General features: G+C 48.6%; 1 protein-coding gene across 1 annotated transcript; it reads left to right on the top strand.

The window, feature by feature from the left end:
* The first annotated feature begins 1021 nt into the window (after positions 1-1021).
* LOC130493900 (cathepsin Z-like) lies at positions 1022-14882 on the top strand. The gene is made up of 6 exons (XM_056867520.1): positions 1022-1155; positions 8458-8621; positions 10567-10746; positions 11442-11592; positions 12963-13125; positions 14769-14882. Exons 1-6 carry the CDS (start codon positions 1022-1024, stop codon positions 14880-14882), a joined length of 906 nt encoding a protein of 301 aa, XP_056723498.1.
* The last annotated feature ends 6369 nt before the right edge of the window (positions 14883-21251 follow it).

The following is a 21251-nucleotide window of genomic DNA, read 5'->3' as shown; positions in this document are numbered from 1 at the left end:
ACCAACTCCTCTTCTATTTGGATGGGAGACCTCCAAGGAGCACCAGGGTCATGACCTAGAGGCAGGCAATGGCAAACCACCTCTGAACATCTGAAAACTCTAAGGGGTTGCCATAAATTAGCTGTGACTTGATGCAAAAAAAAAAATTGATCAATCTTGTGCATTTTTATCCTGGTCTTCCTTGAAGCTCCACGGCAAGCTGCAGTCTAAGCTCTGCTCATGACTTGAGTTCGATCCCCACGGAAGTCAGTTTCAGGTAGCCAGCTCAAGGTTGACTCAGCCTTCCCCCCCCCCTCAAGAAACAATGCAAAACAATAGAGGCACATTAGCTATGCATATGCTAATGGCTTATGCAAACGGGAACAAAGGAGCAGGCGACTGGGGTGTGTGTGGAACGTCTCCTTTGGTGCCGGACCGTGAAAAGGCATTTTTAAAGTAGCGTTTTAAAAAAGAGCTTTGAGCGAGCATCACAATTGACCCTGCGAAAATGCAAGAGTCCAGGAGCACCTTAAAGACGAACAAAAATATTTTCGGGTAGGGTTTGAGCTTTCGCGAGCCACAGCTGGGCAAGAGCCCAGGAGCACCTTAAAGACGAACAGGAATGTTTTCTGGCAGGGTGCGGGCTTTCGCGAGCCACAGCTCACTTCTTCCGATGCAGCTAGGATGACCCCATTCAAAATGCCAAAACGGCCACACCGTTGGGACCAGGGATTCCCTCCACACAGAGCCCCAAAGAGGGACCCCCGTTGGGAGCCCGCGCGAAGGCGTCGACCTTTCCGGGGCCGAGCAGAGGAGCTGCGCGGGCCGGCCCCCCTCGCAGGGCAGCCTCACCCCCGACCCCCGGCCCATTGCCCGGGCCGGCCGGCCAGCCGCCTCCTCCCCGCCTCCGCGGTGCCTGCCCGGGGAGGGGAGGGGAAGGCCGGGCGGGGCCGGACTGCCCAGCCGCTCCGCTTCCCCCTCCTGCCGCACTTCTCCTTTCTCGGCCGGAGCGCGGCGGCGGCGGCTGCAGCCCCTGCCCGCCATGCGCCCCCTCTGCGCAGCCCTCTGGCTGGCGCCGCTGCTGGCCGCCGCCGCCGCCGCCTCGCCCGCCGGCCTCGACGTCCAGCAAGGGCAGAGCTGCCACCGGCCGCTGCCGCGCCCGCCCGCCGGCCTCAGGTCAGCGAGCCCCCCGAGCCCGCGGGCAGGGGGCGCGCCTCGCCCCGCACGCGCGGCCCTTGGCGCACGGGGCGCTCCGGCGCTGTCCGTGCGCCTGCGGGGCCCCGGCCGCGCTCTCCGCACTCTGCTGGGGGCTCCTGGGGAGGATCCGGGTGGGGGGGGGGCGGGGGCCTCGAGAGAGCGGCAGACCCATCTGGTGGGGGCTTTTTTCAACGAGGGTGGGGGAGCCCCACGGGAGGGGGCGAGCGCTCCTGCCCCGGAGGCTTTGAAGCAGAGGCTGGATGGCCATCTGTCAGCAAGGCTGATTCTGGGACCTTAGGCAGATCATGAGAGGGAGGGCATCTGGGCCATCTTCTGGGCATGGTGTAAAGATCACTGAGGTTGGGCGGGGGGAGGTAGTTGTGACTTTCCTGCATTGGGCAGGGGGTTGGACTAGATTATCCTGGTGGTCCAAGAGAGGGAGGGCATGTTGGCCATCTTGTGGGCATGGAGTAGGGGTCCCTGGGGGTGTGTGGGGGGAAGGTAGTTGTGACTTTCCTGCATTGTGCAGGGGGTTGGACTAGATGACCCCTGGTGGTCCAACTCTATGATTCTACTCCATTCTATTCTATGATTATATTTGGCATGTATAACTTTCTGACAGTTAGAGGGGTTCCTCAGTGGAACAGACTTCCTCAGGAGGTGGTAAGCTCTCCTTCCCTGGAGGTTTTTAAGAAGAGGTTAGATGGCCATCTGTCAGCAATGCTGGTTCTGTGACCTTAGGCAGATGAAGAGAGGGAGGGCATCTTGGCCATCTTCTGGGCATGGAGTAGGGTCACTGAGGATGTGTGTGTGTGAGGGGGGTAGTTGCAAATGTCTTGCCTTGTGCAGGGGGTTGGACTAGATGACCTTGGTGGTCAACTCTATGATTGTACTCCATTCTATTCTATGATTATATTTGGCATGTATAACTTTCTGACAGTTAGAGTGGTTCCTCAGTGGAACAGGCTTCCTCAGGAGGTGGTAAGCTCTCCTTCCCTGGAGGTTTTGAAGCAGAAACTAGATGGCCATCTGTCAGCAATGCTGATTCTATGCCCTTAAGCAGATGAAGAGAGGGAGGGCATCTTGGCCATCTTCTGGGCATGGAGTAGGGGTCACTGGGGATGTGGGGGGGGGGGTAATTGCGAATTTCCTGCATTGTACAGGGGGTTGGACTAGATCACCTTGGTGGTCCAACTCTATGATTCTACTCTATTCTATTCTATGATTATATTTGGCATGTATAACTTTCTGACAGTTAGAGGGGTTCCTCAGTGGAACAGACTTCCTCAGGAGGTGGTAAGCTCGCCATCCCTGGAGGTCTTTAAGCAGAGGCTGGATGGCCATCTGTTAGCAATGCGGATTCCATGACCTTAGGGAGATCATGAGAGAGAAGGCGACTTGGCCATCTTCTGGGTAGGGGTCACTGGGGTGTGGGGGGGAGGCAGTTTTGAATTTCCTGCAATGTGCCAGGGGTTTGGACTAGATGACCCTGGTGGTCCCTTACAACTCTATGATTCTATGATACCCTCCCATAGCTGTCATGTGAATGAGGCCCACAGTGGAGGATGAATGGCTTAGGGCATGCGGCTGTCTCGCGGGACCAAGAAGCCTTACATAGAGCCGGCTCAGGGGCACAAAACCTCTCTCTCTTTTTTAAATACCCCCCCTGCCAAAAACGGATTTTAATACATCTCCCCCGCCACCCTGATCAGTACTTGGATGGGAGGCCACTAAAGAAGTCCAAGAAGCCTGCCTCTGCATAGTGACCTGGGACTTCTTTGGTGGCCCCCCATCCAAGTACTAACCAGGGCTGACCCTGCGCTGGGTGGAGTTTGGGGGTGTTGAGTGCCATCCATCAAATCACAGCCCATTTATGGTGACCCTAGAGGGTTTTCAGGGCAAGAGAGAAACAGAGGTGGACTTGCCATTCCCTGCCTCTGCATAGCGACCTTGGACTTTGGTGGCCTCCCATCCAAGTACTAACCACGGCTGACCCTGTTGAGCTTCCTATATCTGACCAGCCATTTATGCATGGGAGGTTTTGCCTTGGATTTGCTGCTCTCTAGATGCACATTTCCCCCTTCCAAATTCTCAGAACTCAAAAATAATCCCCCATGCAGAGTTTTGAGAATTCAGATGGGGAAAATGTGCATCTGAAGAGTGGCAAATCCAAGACAAAACATCCCATGCATAAATGGCCCAGTTCGAACTAGCCCATGACATCTGGAATAAAGCTAGGGGGAAATTTATGTGCTCTGGATTACTACTTTGAACGGGCTGGTTCCTTCTGAATGATGAGAAGGACGCCTTGATTTTTGCCCAGGACCATTGGACCGCCTGAAAGCAAAGTGGATTAGTTGCTAAGGAAACGTCTCTGAATGACATCTCTTCATTTAAAAAGAAAATTTAAAAAATCCCAGAGGGAAGACACAGACAGGCAGCCTTCAAAACAATCCCGGCTGCCCGGTTTCAACATTGCAACACACAGCCCAGCAGCCCTGCTGCTTTGGCATTCGATTTCAGCATCTCCCCCAGCATCCTAGCCCAATTATTGTGCAATTGTAACTCTTGATTCCGGTGGTTGCAAAAGGCTTTGGTCTGGATCCGAAGGCTTGCTAGATCTAGAAGAACCAGGGAGGGGGAGGGGGAGGGAGGGGAGGCAGTCATAATTCTTACTGTACTTGGAACCTTTCCCAAATATGTGTTGGGAGTGGCTGATAAAGGATAATGCATCTGAAGTGTAAGGATGTGTCACTGGCCACCAAGATTAGATTAATTCATGCCATCGTATTCCCTATTACTATGTATGGGTGTGAAAGCTGGACACTGAAGAAAGCTGACAGGAAGAAAGTAGACTCTTTTCAAATGTGGTGTTGGAGGAGAGTGTTACGGATACCATGGACTGCCAAAAAAACAAACAAAAACAAATCAGGGGGTTATAGATCAAATCAAGCCTGAACTGACCCTAGAAGCTAAAATGACTAAACTGGGGTTACCGCATTTTGTTCACATTATGAGAAGGCAAGAGTCACTAGAAAAGACAGTCATGCTAGGAAAAGTTGAGGGCAGCAGGAAAAGAGGAAGACCCAACAAGAGATGGACTGACTCAATAAAGGAAGCCACGGCCTTCAATTTGCAGGATCTGAGCAGGGCTGTCAAAGATAGGACATTTTGGAGGACTTTCATTCATAGGGTCGCCATGAGTTGGAAGCGACTTGATAGCACTTAACACACACACACACATTAAATAATGTGAGTACTGCATATCTCAGTGCACTGCTCCTTGTGGGGATGGCCTCTTTGCTTTTATTTGTTTGTTTGTTTACTTATTTAAAGGTAAAGGTAGTCCCCTGTGCAAGCACCAGGTCATTACTGACCCATGGGGTGACGTCACATTGTGATGTTTACTAGGCAAGACTATGTTTACAGGGTGGTTTGCCACTGCCTTCTCCAGTCGTCAACACTATACTGTCAAGTTGCAGCCGACTTACGGTGACCCCACAGGGTTTTCAAGGCAGGAGGTGTTCAGATGTGGTTTACCATTGCCTGCCTCCACGTGGGCTGAAAGAGTCCTGAGAGAACTGTGACTGGCCCAAGGTCACCCAGGAGGCTTCATGTGGAGAAGTGGGGGAATGAAACCCGGTCCCCCAGATTAGAGTCCACAGCTTTTAACCACTATGCCATTCCTAAATAATAGTAGCCTTATAGCCCAGACCCCGTGGTGCAGAGTAAGCTGCAGTACTGCCAGTGAGTTGTAGTGGTTAAGAGCAGCGGACTCTAACCTGGAGAACCGGGTTCGATTCCCCACTCCTCCACATGAAGCCTGCTGGGTGACCTTGGGCAAGTCATAGAAAACCCTACGGGGTCGCCATAAGTCAGCTGTAACTTGACAGCACACACACACCAAGCTGGTTGGATCCATGCCAATGCCAGGGACTAATTTGTCCCTCAGCTGCAGTTGGGGACAAGTGGTGGTCATTGGTGGGGTTAGTGTCACACTGACGTTTCCCTATAGGAATGAGCAATGGCCTTCATTGGGAAGTGGGGAGCAGGCTAGATTAATCCTTGGCGACCCCAGTGTCTGGGACTGGGAAGCAGGTTTCCTCACCCCCTCCTGCCTTCTCAACCAGAACCTACTTACTTTCTCCACACATGCCACAGGAGCCTCTGGGTATTAAGTTTGTCATTGTCTGCATACGAGCATATGAAGCTGCTTTATACAGAGTATAAAGCTCAGTATTGTCTGCTCTGACTGGCAGCTGCTCTCCAGGGTCACAGGTCGAGGTCTTTCACATCACCTGACCTGATCCTTTTCAGTGGAGATGCTGGGGGTTATACCTGGGACCTTCTGCATGGTGAGCACATGCTCCCCCACTGAGGCATGGCCCCGCCCTTGTTTGTGTGTATATGTGTGTGTGTGTGTGACACACACACACAGAGAGAGAGACAGAGTTTAGGATCTGGCTCTTCTATACCCCTAACAGAGTTGCTCCTTAAATCTAAGGGCGCTCAGAAGTCATCCTTGCTGATAGAAATATGTCATACAAATTGAGGGGATGACTCCAGAGGAAATGCTGTGTGGATTTCTTCCAGTCTTTCCACATCTAGGAGAGCCTCCAAGTATTGACTAGAAAGGTGGAATAACTCAGTCACAAGATAAGCTGCTCATCCCAGTGAATCATGTTTGCCGTTATCTATAGTGTCCCTTCCTAGGTATGCTTTCTTGGTCACATCAGACTGCAGCACAAAAAAGACAGACAAAGATCATATGACTGTATCTCCACTGGTGAAGGCTTAAGGCCACTGAATCAGAACTGACCGATCTGACCCTTCAGCTACCATGTCACATGCAAGGCAGGGAAAGACAGCATTTTCTTCCCTTTGAATGCAGACTTGTGGATGAAACGGATTCTGGCACACTTTAATAATTGTAAACATCAAATATATGCTCCTTCCAGTGTGATCGGTGCTATCAGGAACCAGCAGTGCCTTTCCAACATATTCATAGGTGGAAGAAGCCAGTGGTTAGGAGCGGTGGACTCTAATCTGGAAAACCAGGTTTGATTCCCCACACCTCCACATGAGCGGCAGAGTCTAATCTGGTGAACCAAGTTGGTTTCCCCACTCCACATAAAGCCAACTGGGTGACCCTGGGCTAGTCACAGCTCTCTCAGAACTCTCCCAGCACCACCTACCTCACAAGGTGTTCTGTTGTTAGGAGAGGAAGGGGAAGAGATTGTAAGCCAGTCTGATTCTCCTGCAAAGGTAGAGAAAGTCGGCATATTAAAACCTTCTTCTTCTTCTCTTACCTGTACAAGAAAATAAACGGACATGACTCAGACACTGAAATGGAACTATTCCAGAACCAGTGTAAGAGCAATACAGCCTCCCTTTATGTTAAGGACAGATTCAAAAGCTGCCAGACTTAAACAACAACAACAACACTTTCATTAAGGGAGTCTCCATTTCAGTAGGATGTTGCAGAGTTCGAATTCATAGGCAGATCTGATGCTATCAGGCTGGGCTCACTACCAACCGTGAGACCTCAGTTCTCTGCAGATTGTGATTATCGTTCTTTAGAGATTTGTGCACACTGTTGATCTTGCTCCAATTGCAGAGCTGCAGCATCCGGGAGGCACATATCACCCTCCAAACTGCACATCACGCCATAAGAGCCAGTGTGGTGTAGTGGTTAAAAGCAATGGTTTGGAGCGCTGGAGTCTGATCTGGAGAACCGGGTTTGATTCCCCACTCCTCCACATGAGCGGCGGAGGCTAATCTGGTGAACCGGGTTGGTTTCCCCACTCCTACACATGAAGCCAGCTGGGTGACCTTGGGCCAGTCACAGCTCTCTCAGCCCCACCTACCTCACAGGGGGTCTATTGTGGGGAGGAGAAGGGAAGGTGATCGTAAGCTGGTTTGATTCTCCGTTAAGTGGTAGAGAAAGTCAGCATATAAAAACCAACTCTTCTTCTTCTACTACTTACAACAACCCCATGTGTTCACTGAACACCTGGGACAGAGAGTGGGCGCAAGTTCACTGATCCCACCCCGTGGGCCGGTGGCAACCAGATGGAGGAAGCGGCTGTGCGGACTCTTCCTCCCCATGATTAAAAACAGGGAGGGGCCAAATGCACAGACACGTCCTCTGCACAGTCATGTGGAGGCAGGGTGTGTGGCTGGTGTAGCCGCACCTGCTCCCTCCTCGTGCATTCAGTCAACACATGTGGCTGTCTTCTTTACCTGGCTAAAATTTCCATTTGAAACCGGGTCTTCCAGATCCTAAGTTATCTCAGGGAGAGGCTTTACAGACCATCCCCTCAATCAAAGAACCTCATTTGCTGGATACAGAAGAGAGGGCCTTTTTGGTGGCAGCCCCACGATCATGGAACAACCTCCTCGGGGAGGTGCTCCTGGCTCCCTCACTTTTGACTTTTAGGAAGCAACTGAAGACTGTTATGATTTAGGACTGCATTTGGTTAAGTTGAGTAGCAGTTCTAAGTAGTATTTTAAAATTTTGTGATTCTTATCTCTTTGTTTCTCTGTTTCTCTATACTATGAATGCTTAAGACTTTGTTAATGAGCAAAAAAGATTTTGGACTGGGACATTTTGTGATTTAAAATTGTTAATGTATTTTATTTGATGTGTTTTATCTATGTTTGTAAACTGCCTTGAGCTCTGTATGGATGAAAGGCAGCTAATAAATGTTTAAAATAATAAATAAATAATAACAATAGCCCAACCTTATACCGAAGAGCCCCGTGGTGCAGAGTGGTAAAGCTGCAGTACTGCAGTCAAAAGCTCTGCTCACGACCTGAGTTCGATCCCAACAGAAGTTGGTTTCAGGTAGCCGGCTCAAGGTGGACTCAGCCTTCCATCCTTCCGAGGTCGGTCAAATGAGGACCCAGCTTGCTGGGGGTAAAGGAAAGATGACCAGGGAAAGGTACTGGCAAACCACCCCATAAACAAAGTCTGCCTAATAAACGTCGGGATTTGATGTCACCCCATGGGTCAGGAATGCACAGGGGACCTTTACCTTTTTAACCTTATACCACATCGGGGGCCGCTGCCTGAGCCATTACTTTGGCTGCTCATTAATGTTTTTTAAGTATGCATTGGCTCAGAAGGAAGTTCACCGCTAGGAGATATGACGCAACTCCCAACCAAGCCGAAAGATGGCATGAATCACTGTGAGGCAGAGGAAGATTGCCTCCCCAACCCCGCTTCCCTCCAGACACTGGGAAAACTTTTGACTTTGCTCTCCCTCTTCCCCGCAACAGAACTTACCCTCGTCCTCATGAATACCTGGAAGTCTCTAAGCTACCCCAGAGCTGGGATTGGCGCAACATAGATGGAGTCAATTACGTGAGCACCACACGCAACCAGCACATCCCTCAGTACTGCGGATCCTGCTGGGCTCACGGCAGCACCAGCGCCCTCGCAGGTATGGGGTCACGCGTGGTTGAGCGATTTGCCCTCTGGTGGCCTTCCCACATTTGGTCATTGCAGGTGTACTGCCTCTGAGCATGGAGGTTCCGTTCCTGACCAATGCAACATCGACTATGGATGGATGCCTCCCATTCTCTTTAGCAAATGCCACAGTACTGTTATGCAGCTGACACAATGGCAGTAATATTTCTATCAAATGTTGTTAGTATGGTTGGGTGGGGTGGGGGGAAGGATGACTCCAGCTTCGTCCTGATGGTGGAAACACTCCCGAAGCTGCCTCACAGGTCTATTGAGGTCAGTATTGTCTACTCTGACTGGCAGGGCTGTCCGGGGTCTCAGGCAGAGGTCTTCCACATCGCCTACTGCCTGTCCTTTTTTTAATGGGAGATGCCAGGGATTGAACCTGGGACCTTCTGCATGCCAAGCAGATGCTAGCACCACCTCTGTCAAAAAGTCCCTTTTGGTCCAAAACATTTTCAGAACTTCCAAATGCTGCATGTCCCTGTAATGACTTACACCAAATGATTATATTTGGCATGTGTATACCTCTTTGCCCTGACCTGGATAGCCCCAGGCTAGCCTGATCTCGTCAGATCTCAGAAGCTAAGCAGGGTCGGCTCTGGCTAGTATTTGGATGGGGGACCTCCAAAGGAATACCAGGGTTGTGACATGGAAGCAGGCAATGGCAAACCACCTTTGAACGTCTTTTGCCTTGAAAACCCCACCAGGGTCACTATAATAAGTCAGCTGTGACTTGACAGCCAAAAAAATATATATCTTTCCCCATGGAGGGAAGGTGGCACGGTATGGCCTGATCTTATCAGATCCCAGGAGCTAATCAGGATCAGTGCTTGGAAGGGAGACCACCAAGGAAGGCTCTGCAGAGGAAGGCAATGACAAACCATCTCTGTTCATCTTTTGCCTTCAAAGCCACTTTCTGGGGTCACCATAAGTCGGTTGCAACTTAACGGCACTTATGTTACCATAAATAGGTTACAATTGGTTTGATCCTGGTGCTGTTGAGCCGATAACCACACACCAAGGGGGTGAAAAGAATAAAAGTTTATTTCTGTGCACACAAATAAGGTGCCCCCCCCCCCAGCTTGAGGGGCTGTTGAAGAGAGAAGCACACCGTCACTCCCAATCACAAACAATATATAGCATCTCATTTCCTCCTTCCGTTGTACATATGGAAAGCACGTTACTAATTGGCACATCTACTCATTAGTATTCAAGCATGCGTTCAACTTACTATCTCTTATAATTAAACTCCCACTGCGATTGCGCAGCCATCCTTGGAGGAGGACCACTTTGAAACAAGAGGTGTGTTTTGGCTATCTTTACATCACTGAGTAGCTCTCGGTCACTTTTCAAGGCCGACCTGCACTTGTTGCAATCTTCCAGGTGTTCCTGTTTTCTGTTATTCCACCAAAGCTGTGAACGTTAGACACATCTGAATTATGCCTCCGTCAGACCTTCAGCTGTGCACGTTTGAGCCTATTGAAACCTTAAGGGTCTGAACCATTATTTAGGGCCTGGGCCTTTCAGGTCCGGGTATCACTTACATACCTCTTTTGGTGCTGAAAATGCTTCACATCACACAGCAGTCCTTAAAACGGGCTTATAAGGTAGGCCAGTCATTAGACACTTCCGCACATGCCGAATAATGCACTTTCAATCCGGTTTCAATGCACTTTGAAGCTGGATTTTACTGTGCGGAACGGCAGAACTTGCAAACTGTCGTTAAAGTGCATTGAAAGTGGATTTGTTTCCCCATATTACAGATGTAGGATTGTGGCCCAGAGAGACCAAATATCTGTAAGACCGCCTTGTGAATTTGTGGCTAAATACAATTTCTGCTGGCAGACTCCCCAATCTCAGGCCCTCTGCCCCAAGAGCTCCCCAAAGCTTCTCTCTGCTTGTTTCTCTCTGTCCCTCAGACCGCATCAACATAAAGAGGAAAGCCGCCTGGCCCTCTGCCTACCTCTCTGTTCAGCATGTGATTGACTGTGCTGACTCAGGGACCTGCCACGGAGGAGACCACACCGGCGTTTGGGAGTATGCTCACACCCACGGCATCCCGGATGAGACCTGCAACAATTACCAAGCCAAAGACCAAAGTACGTGAGATCGCCTTACAGCAAGTGACTCTTCTTCCTTCCACAAAGGATCCCATTTGGTTACTTATACATTTATTATTTATTTTATTTATCGGCTACCTTTATATCCCTCTGCTTTTCTCCCCAGTGGGGACTCAAAGCAGCGTACATTGTTCTCTTCTCCTTTTTCTCTCTCGCAACAACCCTGTGAGGTAGGTTAGGCTGAGTGTGTGTGACTGGCGCAAGATCGTCTGGCACGTTTCCCATGGCAGAGTGGGGATTCGAAGCTGGGTCTCTCCGATCCTAGTCCGACACTAGAACCACTACACTACTTGGGTACATGTGTATAGGTACATTTTTCAGGTCCTACTTGTGGGTCTTTGACCCACAAAAAGATCAGTGGATTTTTCCCCCTGTTTTTAATGTAAAGTGTTATTTATCTGGTAAGCCTTTGGGATGGAATAGGATAGAAGTCAATTTGGGCAGAAAATAAGATAACAGAAACATAATTTTATCCTTTCCAGGTCCAGGGTTGTTGGGGGTTTTTAAGGGACACGGTCCATGTTATACCTTTTATTAGGATCAAACAAATGAACCATAAAAGGGTGTGAGCTTTCAAGTTCTCCAGAACTCTTCTTCAGGCTGGATGTTACCCCAAAACACCAAAAAACCCATACCTTTCTGTGTCACCCAAACCATTTCTGTTGACGTTGCAGAGTGCAAGAAGTTTAACCAGTGCGGGACGTGTGTTACGTTTGACGAATGTCATGTGATTCGGAACTACACCCTCTGGAAAGTCGCTGATTACGGAACAATTAGCGGGAGGGACAAAATGAAGGCGGAAATCTATGCCAACGGCCCCATCAGGTGAAGAACCTCAGCGAAGTACAGCAAGCGCTGTAGGCAGTAACAAGTGGAAGCCCATAAACATTCACAGATCGGTATATTTCCATTTATCGTGGGGATACCAAAGGAGAGGGGAGGACCAGCGGCTCCGCTTGTGCCAGGTCATTTGAGAAATAATCTGAGACCTTTGGCCACAACCTGCTCTTAAACCCATTGCTTCAGTAGGCACAATTGTTTTATTTAGTATATTTTAAAATCCTGACCTTCCTTCATGTAGCTCAGGGCAGCATACATGATTCTCTCCTCCATTTTATCCTCCATAACAACTCTGCAAGGTAGGTTAGGCGGAGAATTCGGACTGGCCCACTGTCTCCAAGTGACCTTCCATGGCAGAGCAGGGATTCGAACCCAGGTCTCTCAGATCCTAGTTTATAGTGGGTAGCCGTGTTAGTCTGTCTGCAGAAAGCTCATACCCTGCCAGAAAATATTTTTGTTAGTCTTTAAGGTGCTACTGGACTCTTGCTCTTTTCTACTAGATCCTAGTTTGACACTCTTATGCCACACTGGCCTTTCTCTGTGCTGGGGGTCTGGAGTCCTTGCTTTCCCTGCAGGAGGACTTGAGCCATCTTATGACTCCATGGTAATGCTCAGGGTAATGCTGATCACCATTCTGGGATCAGGACGGGATAAGAAAGAGGCAACCCCTATCCTCTTTGCAATTGAAATTGGGGACCAGTACCTGGATTAAGTGCCATTGGGTCACAGGCCAGTTTGGCCAGGGATCCTGGAGGTTTTTTGCCTTTCTCTGGGCATAGAGCAGCGTCACTGGGAAAGGGGAAAAGGTAGTTATGAATTTCTTGTGTTGTGCAGGGGGTTGGACTAGATGACCCTTGAGGTCCCTTCCAGCTCTATGTTTCTGTTTTTACGTTTCTATGATGGAGCTGAAGGAATTTTAAAAGGGTGTTTCCAGAGAGGGTGCTTCAGTGGAGGGTTTTTGAGGGTGGAGTTGCAGGCTTTGAATTGGATCCAGCCCAAATTTTCCATCAGCAGAATGAAACTTCCCTGCTTTCCCCTTCCCACTGCAGCCTGCTGATCTCCACAAAAGGCTGCTCAGGGGCAGTAGGGAACTCGGATATGGGGGAGCCTGCAGTGGGAAGGAAGAAATGGTTGAAATTGCCAGTCCAGTCTGGACCACCCCTTTGAGTGCACAGGGTGAATGGCCTTTTATGAGGAAGCCACTCAGGCTGGGTGGGATTCAAAACAGGAGGGGCGCAGATCGGATACTTCCTGTGATTGTTTCCAGAGCGCATATTGAAAAATGTTGGCTTTGAGTAGCATCCTAAATCTGTTTTCTTTTAAAAAACAAACAAAAAACCAACAACCCTAAACAGCTGTGGGATCATGGCTACTCCCAAACTGGAGGAATACACCGGTGGACTTTATGAAGAATACAAGTTTTTTCGCATCATCAACCACATTGTCTCCGTCGCTGGCTGGGGTGTTGAAAATGGAACGGAATACTGGATTGTCCGAAACTCTTGGGGAGAACCCTGGGTAAGGAGAAGAGAAGGTAACCCCCAAATGAGAGCTCACTTTAGTAAAGGATCTGGCTGGGTAGGCAACACTACATCCGTTTATAAGAAAGAGCCAACGCCCATCCACCTTGCAACTGAAATTGGGGACCAGTACCTGGATAAATGGTGGCGGTAAGTGCCGTCAAGTCAAAGCTGACTTACAGCCGCCCCATAGGGTTTTTAGGGCAAGAGAAGAATAGGAGTACTTTGCCATTGCCTGCCTCTGCCTAACAACCCCGAACTTCCTTGGTGGTCTCCCATCCAAGTACTAACCAGGGCTGGCCCTGCTTAGCTTCTGAGACCTGTCAAGATCAGGCTAGCCTGGGCCATCCAGGTCAGGCCTTCTTCTGCTTGGTGGTGGAAAATGCCGTCAAGTCGCAGCTGACTTATGGCAACTCCATGGCGTTTTCAAAGCAAGAGGGGAACAGAGGTGGTTTGCCATTGTTTGCCTGGATAATTGGGGGGGGGGGGAGTTCCAATCACATGTTAAGCTATACATGCAATTAATGTAACATAAGAATTACTCAATGCATGTATAAAGGATAATCTATTGTACACTGGTCACACAAGGCAGCTACATGGCACAGAGTTCTGGCCAACAAAATAACACACCTGGAAGTTTTAAGTGTGCACTTCCACATCTACACACAAACCTGACTGACCCGCAGCACCCTCCTGCATGCTTATGGTTCGATACAGGACAATAGCCCTACCTGGAGCAAGGTGATTTTCCCTTCCAGTAGTGGGTCATCAGCAGCACAGGTATGGAAGGATTTTCAGAGCATCACCATCCCAAGAAAAACGTTTGCTAAGATCTGCAATGAGTACCCAGCTTGCTGGGGGTAAAGGGAAGATGACTGGGGAAGGCACTGGCAAACCACCCCGCAAACAAAGTCTGCCTTGGAAACGTCGGGATGTGACGTCACCCCATGGGTCAGGAATGACCCGGTGCTTGCACAGGGGACCTTTACCTTTACCTAAGATCTGCAAAGCTTGAGAAAGTGCAAAAAAGAGCAATCAAAATGATCAGGGGGCTAGAGCAACTGCCCTATGTGGAGCGGTTAAAATGTTTAGGGCTGTTTAGCTTGGAAAGAAGGCAGTTAAGTGGAGACATGATAGAGGCCTGTAAAATCGTTCATGGTATGGAGAGAGTGGACAGGGAGATGCTTTTCTCCCTCTCATCTTACTAGAACACAGGGTCATCTGCTGAAGCTGGAGGATGAGAGATTCAAAACAGATAAAAGGAAGTATTTCTTCACACAATGCATAGTTAAATTGTGGAACTCCCTGCCCCAGGATGTGGTGATGGCTGCCAACTTGGAAGGCTTGAAGAGGGGAGTGGACATGCTCATGGAGGAGAGGGCTATCTGTGTCTACTAGTCGAAACAAATACAAGTCATGATGCATACCTATTCTCTCTAGAATCAGAGAAGCATGCTGAATATATTAGGTGCTGTGGAACACAGGCAGGATGGTGCTGCTGCAGTCGTCTTGTTTGTGGCTTCCTAGAGGCACCTGGCTGGCCACTGTGTGAACAGACTGCTGGACTTGATGGACCTTGGTCTGATCCAGCATGGCTTTTATTTTCTTATGCCTCTATTGACACACATAAATGTCTTGCAGGGTGAGCGTGGATGGCTTCGAATCGTGACCAGCGCCTACAAAGGAGGAAGAGGCGGGCATTACAACCTGGCTGTGGAGCGGAACTGTGCTTATGGAGACCCGATACTTCCTTAAGCCTGCTGCTGGGGCGCCATTCATACCTCTGACTAGAATGAAATGGACATTCCAGCAAGGCTGGCCTTCTTTTGAAAGGGAAGGGTCCAGCGGCTTATGAAAGATTGGTGATGAAAAAGAGACGGCGGGCTTAGTAGGTAACTGCAAATTCAAACCTGTAAAATCCCAAATGAATGACTGGTATCAATTACACTGGGAGAGAGATGGAATATGCCTCTTTGAAAACCTTCAGCTGCTATGATAGGATATGTCGAAATGGCTGTAATTGGAAGTATGGGCCTTGAGCTGGTCACAACAAGGGCAGAGCCTGTTTTAAACATGAGGCGGAACATGTTTTTTTAAAAGGTTATGTTCTGTACAGCTGATATCGTGTTTAAACTGGATTACTTTGGGGGGGTGAGGCCTGAGAACTCAGGGGGCGAAGCTCAGGAGCTTAAGGGTAATACTTGGGAAAGATGGGCACAGAACATGTCAAAGGTTTACCTTCAGCGCAGGATCCTTGCCCTCTTTCCTGTGTGTTTTCAACATAGATGAGGTCTTCCTTGTGCCTGCTGGTCAATCATTCTCTGTCCCCCAGAAAGAGAAGGATATTCAGACCAGAACTGCTCGGGGAAAGGAATGTTCTTACAAACTGGAACAAGCAAGACTGAGATCACATGAACGTTGTTAACTGCTGTGGTTCAGCAGTAGAGTATCTGCTAATGCACGCAGAAGGTCCCAAGTTCAATCCCCGGCCCCTCTGATTTTAAAAACCTCTGTAGACTCTGGTGAGCTGCTGCCAATCAGAGTAGACAGCACTGATCTGGATCGACCAGAGGTCTGATTCAGTGTAAAGCTATTTCATGCACTCGGGAAGGTTGATTTGTGACGGCACTTCATTTTAGAGCCTTTTCCCCACTGGGAAATGTGAGAAATAGGAAAGCAGTTTTAAATGGGCTCCTGCCAGGTTTCTGAACTGAGTCGCGGCCTTGCAGGATGGTTGATTTCATAGAATCATAGAGTTGGAAGGGACCACCAGGGTCATCTAGTCCAACCCCCTGCACAATGCAGGAAATTCCAAACTCCCCCCCCCACACCCCCAGTGACCCCTGCTCCATGCCCAATCGATGGCCAAGGTGCCCTCCCGCTCATGATCTGCCTAAGGTCATAGAATCAGCATTGCTGACAGATGGCCATCTAGCCTCTTCTTTAAAATCTCCAGGGAAGAAGAGCTTACCACCCCCCAAGGAAGCCTCTTCCACTGAGGAACTGCTCTGTTAGAAAGTTCTTCCTAGACTTATGACTGCATTTCAACCTGGAAGTCAATGGGCCTAGAAGAGTATAACGTTCCTCAGGACTGCCATTCTAGCCAGATCCCAGCAATTAAGGGGCTCTGCTATCTTTCCAGATGTCGGGCTCATGGGATCCTACCATTTTGATCTGTCAGTGCTCACGTGCGCCACCGCTAAGCGGAAGGGTACTTGCGCCAGTGGTACGTGCGGGCACCGACAGAACAAAATGGTAGGCTCCAATCCAGTCGTTTTCCTTTGAGATGTCTTGGGGATGAGACGAAGTGTGGTCCATCCTGTTAGGAACCTGTGCTACTGATGCGAAACGGGCCCGACAGGCATCACACTGCCATCTCCTTTGGATGTGTTTAGCGGATGTTTTAAATTAAAACATACATGTAGGATTGCTACAAACAACAAATCAATAAACTCATTTTGCATCACGAAAACGAAGAGGTTGTTTTTCTCCTTTAAAGACTACCCATACGCTGTTGGTGAGAACGGCCCGTCATGTGGCATTTACCTGCAGGGTTGTGTGTACAGGCAATACGGCAGGAGCACAGGAAAGCCAGAAGAATTCAGCTTCCCAAGAACCTCCGTCTTCCTTTGTTTCAAAAAGGAGGGCATCTCTGGTCCTGAGGGTCTGAACCAGAATAAGGCTCCCAGAGGAAATGAGAGATCTCACCCCTCCCATCTTCACGCGGATGTTCTCACTTGGTTCATTAAGAGTGGTGTGAGCTGGTGACCTTGATAGCCAGGCCTGTTGATGGAACAAGCTACAGCTGGTGTTATGAGAACGAAATGAGCCAGGAAAAATACTGAATGTGTGATTCCCAGGAACAAAAAATGGAGAACACAGAGGTAGCAAAAACCAAAATGGTCCTTCTGTCTTGACAACGTTGTTCTTCTCCAGTTTTATCCTCACGACAGCCTGTAAGGTAGGTTAGGCTGAGTGTGTGTGACTGGCAAGGTCACTCAGCCAGCTATTTGGGGGTCTCTGTTGTTCCCTGTTGCAACTATTGAGAAAGATCACTATGCTTAAAGACCAGCGTGTATAGTAGTTAGAACATTGGACTAGAATGAGTTCAAATCCCTATTGTGCCATGAAGCTCACTGAGGCCAGTCACACCCTTTCACCCTGAACCTGCCTCATGGGGGTTGGGGGGGGGGATAAAACTGGGAGGGCAAAAGCCAAGTATAGCACCTTGAACTTGGAGGAAGGGTAGGACAAACCAGACAGATAACCTGTATACTTTAGATTTTTGCACAGAAATGTTACACACTAGGCCATTTTGACCCACTGGTCACAATTTTTATCTTTCAGTGTGAGAATTGCTGAGAATTCACTTCATCATCTCTTGGTTCAAACCCACAACAGCTTAAGATACAATAAAGTATTGCAGATAGATTCGAGTCCAGTAGCACTTTAAAGACCAACAGGATTTGGGGAGTATAAGCTGTCGAGAGTCAAAGCTCCCAGCTTCTAACTGGGATATAAAGACTCCGAGATCTCCGTTCCTACTTGTATCTGATAAAGGGAGCTTTTACTCTCAAAAGCCCATACCCCAAAAATCTTGTGCTACTAGACTCAAATCTAACTGTAGAAAAGAGGAAGATTCCAGTAGCACCTTAAAGACTAACAAAATTTCTGGCAGGGTATGAGCTTCTGTCAGCCACAGCTCACTTCTTCAGAAGTAGAGATGAGTAAATTAGACACACAATGGCAATGTAAATGTCAAAAGCAAGTAAATGACATTAGCAGGTGTGATTGGATTAGGTGTGATATGCAGAGGGGTAGTAAAAAGGTAAAGGTCCCCTGTGCAAGCACCGGGTCATTCCTGACCCATGGGGTGACGTCACATCCCGACGTTTCCAAGGCAGACTTTGCGGGGTGGTTTGCCAGTGCCTTCCCCAGTCATCTTCCCTTTACCCCCAGCAAGCTGGGTACTCATTTTACCGACCTCAGAAGGATGGAAGGCTGAGTCAACCTTGAGCTGGCTACCTGAAACCGACTTCCGTCGGGATCGAACTCAGGTCATGAGCAGAGCTTTTGACTGCAGTACTGCAGCTTACCACTCTGCACCACGGGGCTCCTAGAGGGGTAGTAGGAATGGAGAAATTAGCATTGGTAATGAGGCAGGAATTCCAGATCTCTATTAAGTCCGGGAGAATGCATAGCCTTGAGCTTAATTATTAGTTGGAATTCAGCAGTCTCTCTTTCTAATCTTCCTTTGAAATCCCTTTGTAGGAGAACTGCTACTCTTAAATCAGCAACTGAATGTCCTGGAAGGTTAAATTGGTCCCCCACTGGTTTCTGAATGTTGTGGTTTCTGATGTCAGACTTATGTCCATTCAATCTCTGTCGCAGGGACTGGCCTGTTTGTTCAATGTCCAACATCAAATCTAACTATTCTACTGCGCATGAGCACAGCTACTCTCTGCAAATAAAGTATTGCAGAACTTTTTGTTTCTCTTTTCAGGTCTGCTTCCTTCTTTGTTCCTATTTTAAGGCCTGCTTCCCTTCCTTTTTTCATCAATCTCCTCTACCACTTTGGCAGTCGCTCCTGGTTCCTGTGGGGCTCTCTCCTGCTCTCCAGTTTTTGATGGGCTTGAAAAGTCTCGAAACTGCTACAAGGATCTCATTGCAGAACCACTCAAACAATAATCAAGAAAGGAATAGAAAGTAAAACGTTGCATTTGATACTTCTGCCTGGTTTCAAAACGCTAACACGCATTAGAATTTCTCAGAACGAGAAAGGAAGTAATTGGTTAAATAAGACTGGCGGAGGTCAACACATCTTCCCCTGGGGAGAGTCTTTGTTCCACTGCCAAATTAAACACGGAGATCTGCAGAACACAAGCTGCAGTTTGTAGTTGCTCACCTGACAGGTGTCAGGTGCAAATTAAGCGGCTAGGATTGGGCAGATTGGGGTTCAAACGTCACTCAGCCATGGCTCTGGGTGGTCACCTTGGACCAATCACTCTCCCGGATCTTTTAAACATCACAAACAGCAGGAAACTGAGAACAACATTTATTTAAATCTGCATTGCGCAAGACAAACGAACACACCACCCCCAACAGCAGATTTTGCCCGACAGGCCACTGATTCATCCAAGCCAGAGCCCATCCAGTCACTACCAGTCGTGTTAGTCACAGTGCAATCCTAAACAGAGTGACTCCAGTCTAAGCCCACTGGAGTCAATGGTTTAGAGACTGAAGTGACGCTGAATAGGATTGCACTATTAGCCACCTAGTGATGGTGTGCTGGAAAACGCAGCCTTTGTCCCAGAGAAGCGTGCCCCCCACCATCTTGCAAATGATTGCCAGGTGTGCACTTTTCGATGCACCCGTCTATTTCAGATGCACCATTTGAAAATAATTACATTTTCATTGAGAGCCAACGTGGTGTAGTGGTTAAGAGCAGTGGTTTGGAGTTGGCATATAAAAACAAACTCTTCTTCTTCATCATCTATTCTTGCTTCATTATAAAAGTGATGTCAAAGCCGAGGAGCCAGAAAATTAAAAGAAGGGAAGGTCAGGATGAGAGCCAGCATGGTATAGTGGTTTGGAGTGGTGGACCCTGATCTGGAGAACCGGGTTTGATTCCCCACTCCTTCACATGAGCGACAGAGGCTAATCTGGTAAACTGGGTTTGTTTCCCCACTCCTACAGATGAAGCCAGCTGGGTGACCTTGAGCTAGTCACACTCTCTCAGCCCCACCTACCTCACAGGGTGTCTGATGTGGGGAGGGGAAGGGAAGGTGATTGTAAGCCAGGTTGATTCTGCCTTAAGTGGTACAGAAATCTGGCTTATACAAAACAACTCTTCTTCTTTGGAGCTGCATTTCTTTACAGCAGTTGCCCTAGACATGGATGGTGGTGGAAAGTGCTGTCAAGTTATAGCCGACTTATGGCAACCCTGTAGGGCAGGGGTGTCAAACACAGGGCCTGGAGGCTGGATCCGGCCCCTTGAGGGCTCTTATCCAGCCCATGAGCCAGCCAAGGCAACCACCTCCCCACTGTCAATCTGGGCTGGCAAGGCATGGCCCGGCCCGACCAAGTGGCATTTATGTCATATCCGGCCCTTGTAACAAATGAGTTCGACACCCCTGTACTAGACTGTATAAATGAGAGGGGCTGTGGCTCAGTGGTAGAGCCTCTGCTTGGCATGCAGAAGGTCGCAGGTTCAATCCCCGGCATCTCCAGTTAAAGGGACTAGGCAAGTAGGTGATGGGAAAGACCTCTGCCTGAGACCCTGGAGAGCCGCTGATAGTCTGAGCAGACATATTCTGATTCAGTATAAGGCAGCTTCATGTGTTCATGAGATTATAATTTAGAAAGTGTATATGTCATCTCTTCTCCTACCTAGCCTGCAGTTAAAGAGCAAAGGCAATGTTTAAAATCCCCACCAAGCCTTTTCAGAAACAATAAGATAGTCTAACTGCAGCCCACATGAGAGAGATTTGGGGGTTTTAGGGTGTTCCTGTTTTATATAGACATAATTACATGAGCCTCCCATAACTTTATTAAACCATTTAATTTGTTTCCTCAAATGACATGATGTTAAGAACCCCCTGAGCATCCCCAAAAAATAATTGTTGGACTCTGTTCCATTTTTTCTGGGCATAAAGCCATTGATTCATTAATTATTCTTCGCTAGGCTGGAAACTGCAAGTTAGCTAGAATGTGTGTGTGTGTGGGGGGGAGATGCATGCTTGCAGGTTTACACAAAAAACTAAAAGCAAGCTCTTATGCCTACTGTGTCAAAACATCCTAAACTGTGATTTAAAGTTAAATTTCGCAACCGTTGTCCTTCCTTCTGTGGCCTGCATTTCCCCCAGTCAATTTCTAAAAAGAGAGGCACAGTATTGTGTGTTGGGTCCCTGCGCTCACTCCGAATGCCTTCTTATGAATCCCAGGGTCATAGGGCTGGCTGGGAGAGATTAATTATAATTCTCAGTACTTATATAGTGGTCAAGAGATAGGGTTTGCCAGCCTCCAGGTGGGGCCTGGAGATCTCCTGGTATTACAGTTGATCTCCAGGCTACAGAGATCAGTTCCCCAGAAGAAAAAAGCTGCTTTGAAGGGTGGATTCTATGG

The sequence above is a fragment of the Euleptes europaea genome, chromosome 2, assembly GCF_029931775.1.
Source record: "Euleptes europaea isolate rEulEur1 chromosome 2, rEulEur1.hap1, whole genome shotgun sequence".
NCBI classification, from domain to species: domain Eukaryota; kingdom Metazoa; phylum Chordata; class Lepidosauria; order Squamata; family Sphaerodactylidae; genus Euleptes; species Euleptes europaea.
This window is presented reverse-complemented; position numbering and strand designations above follow the sequence as displayed.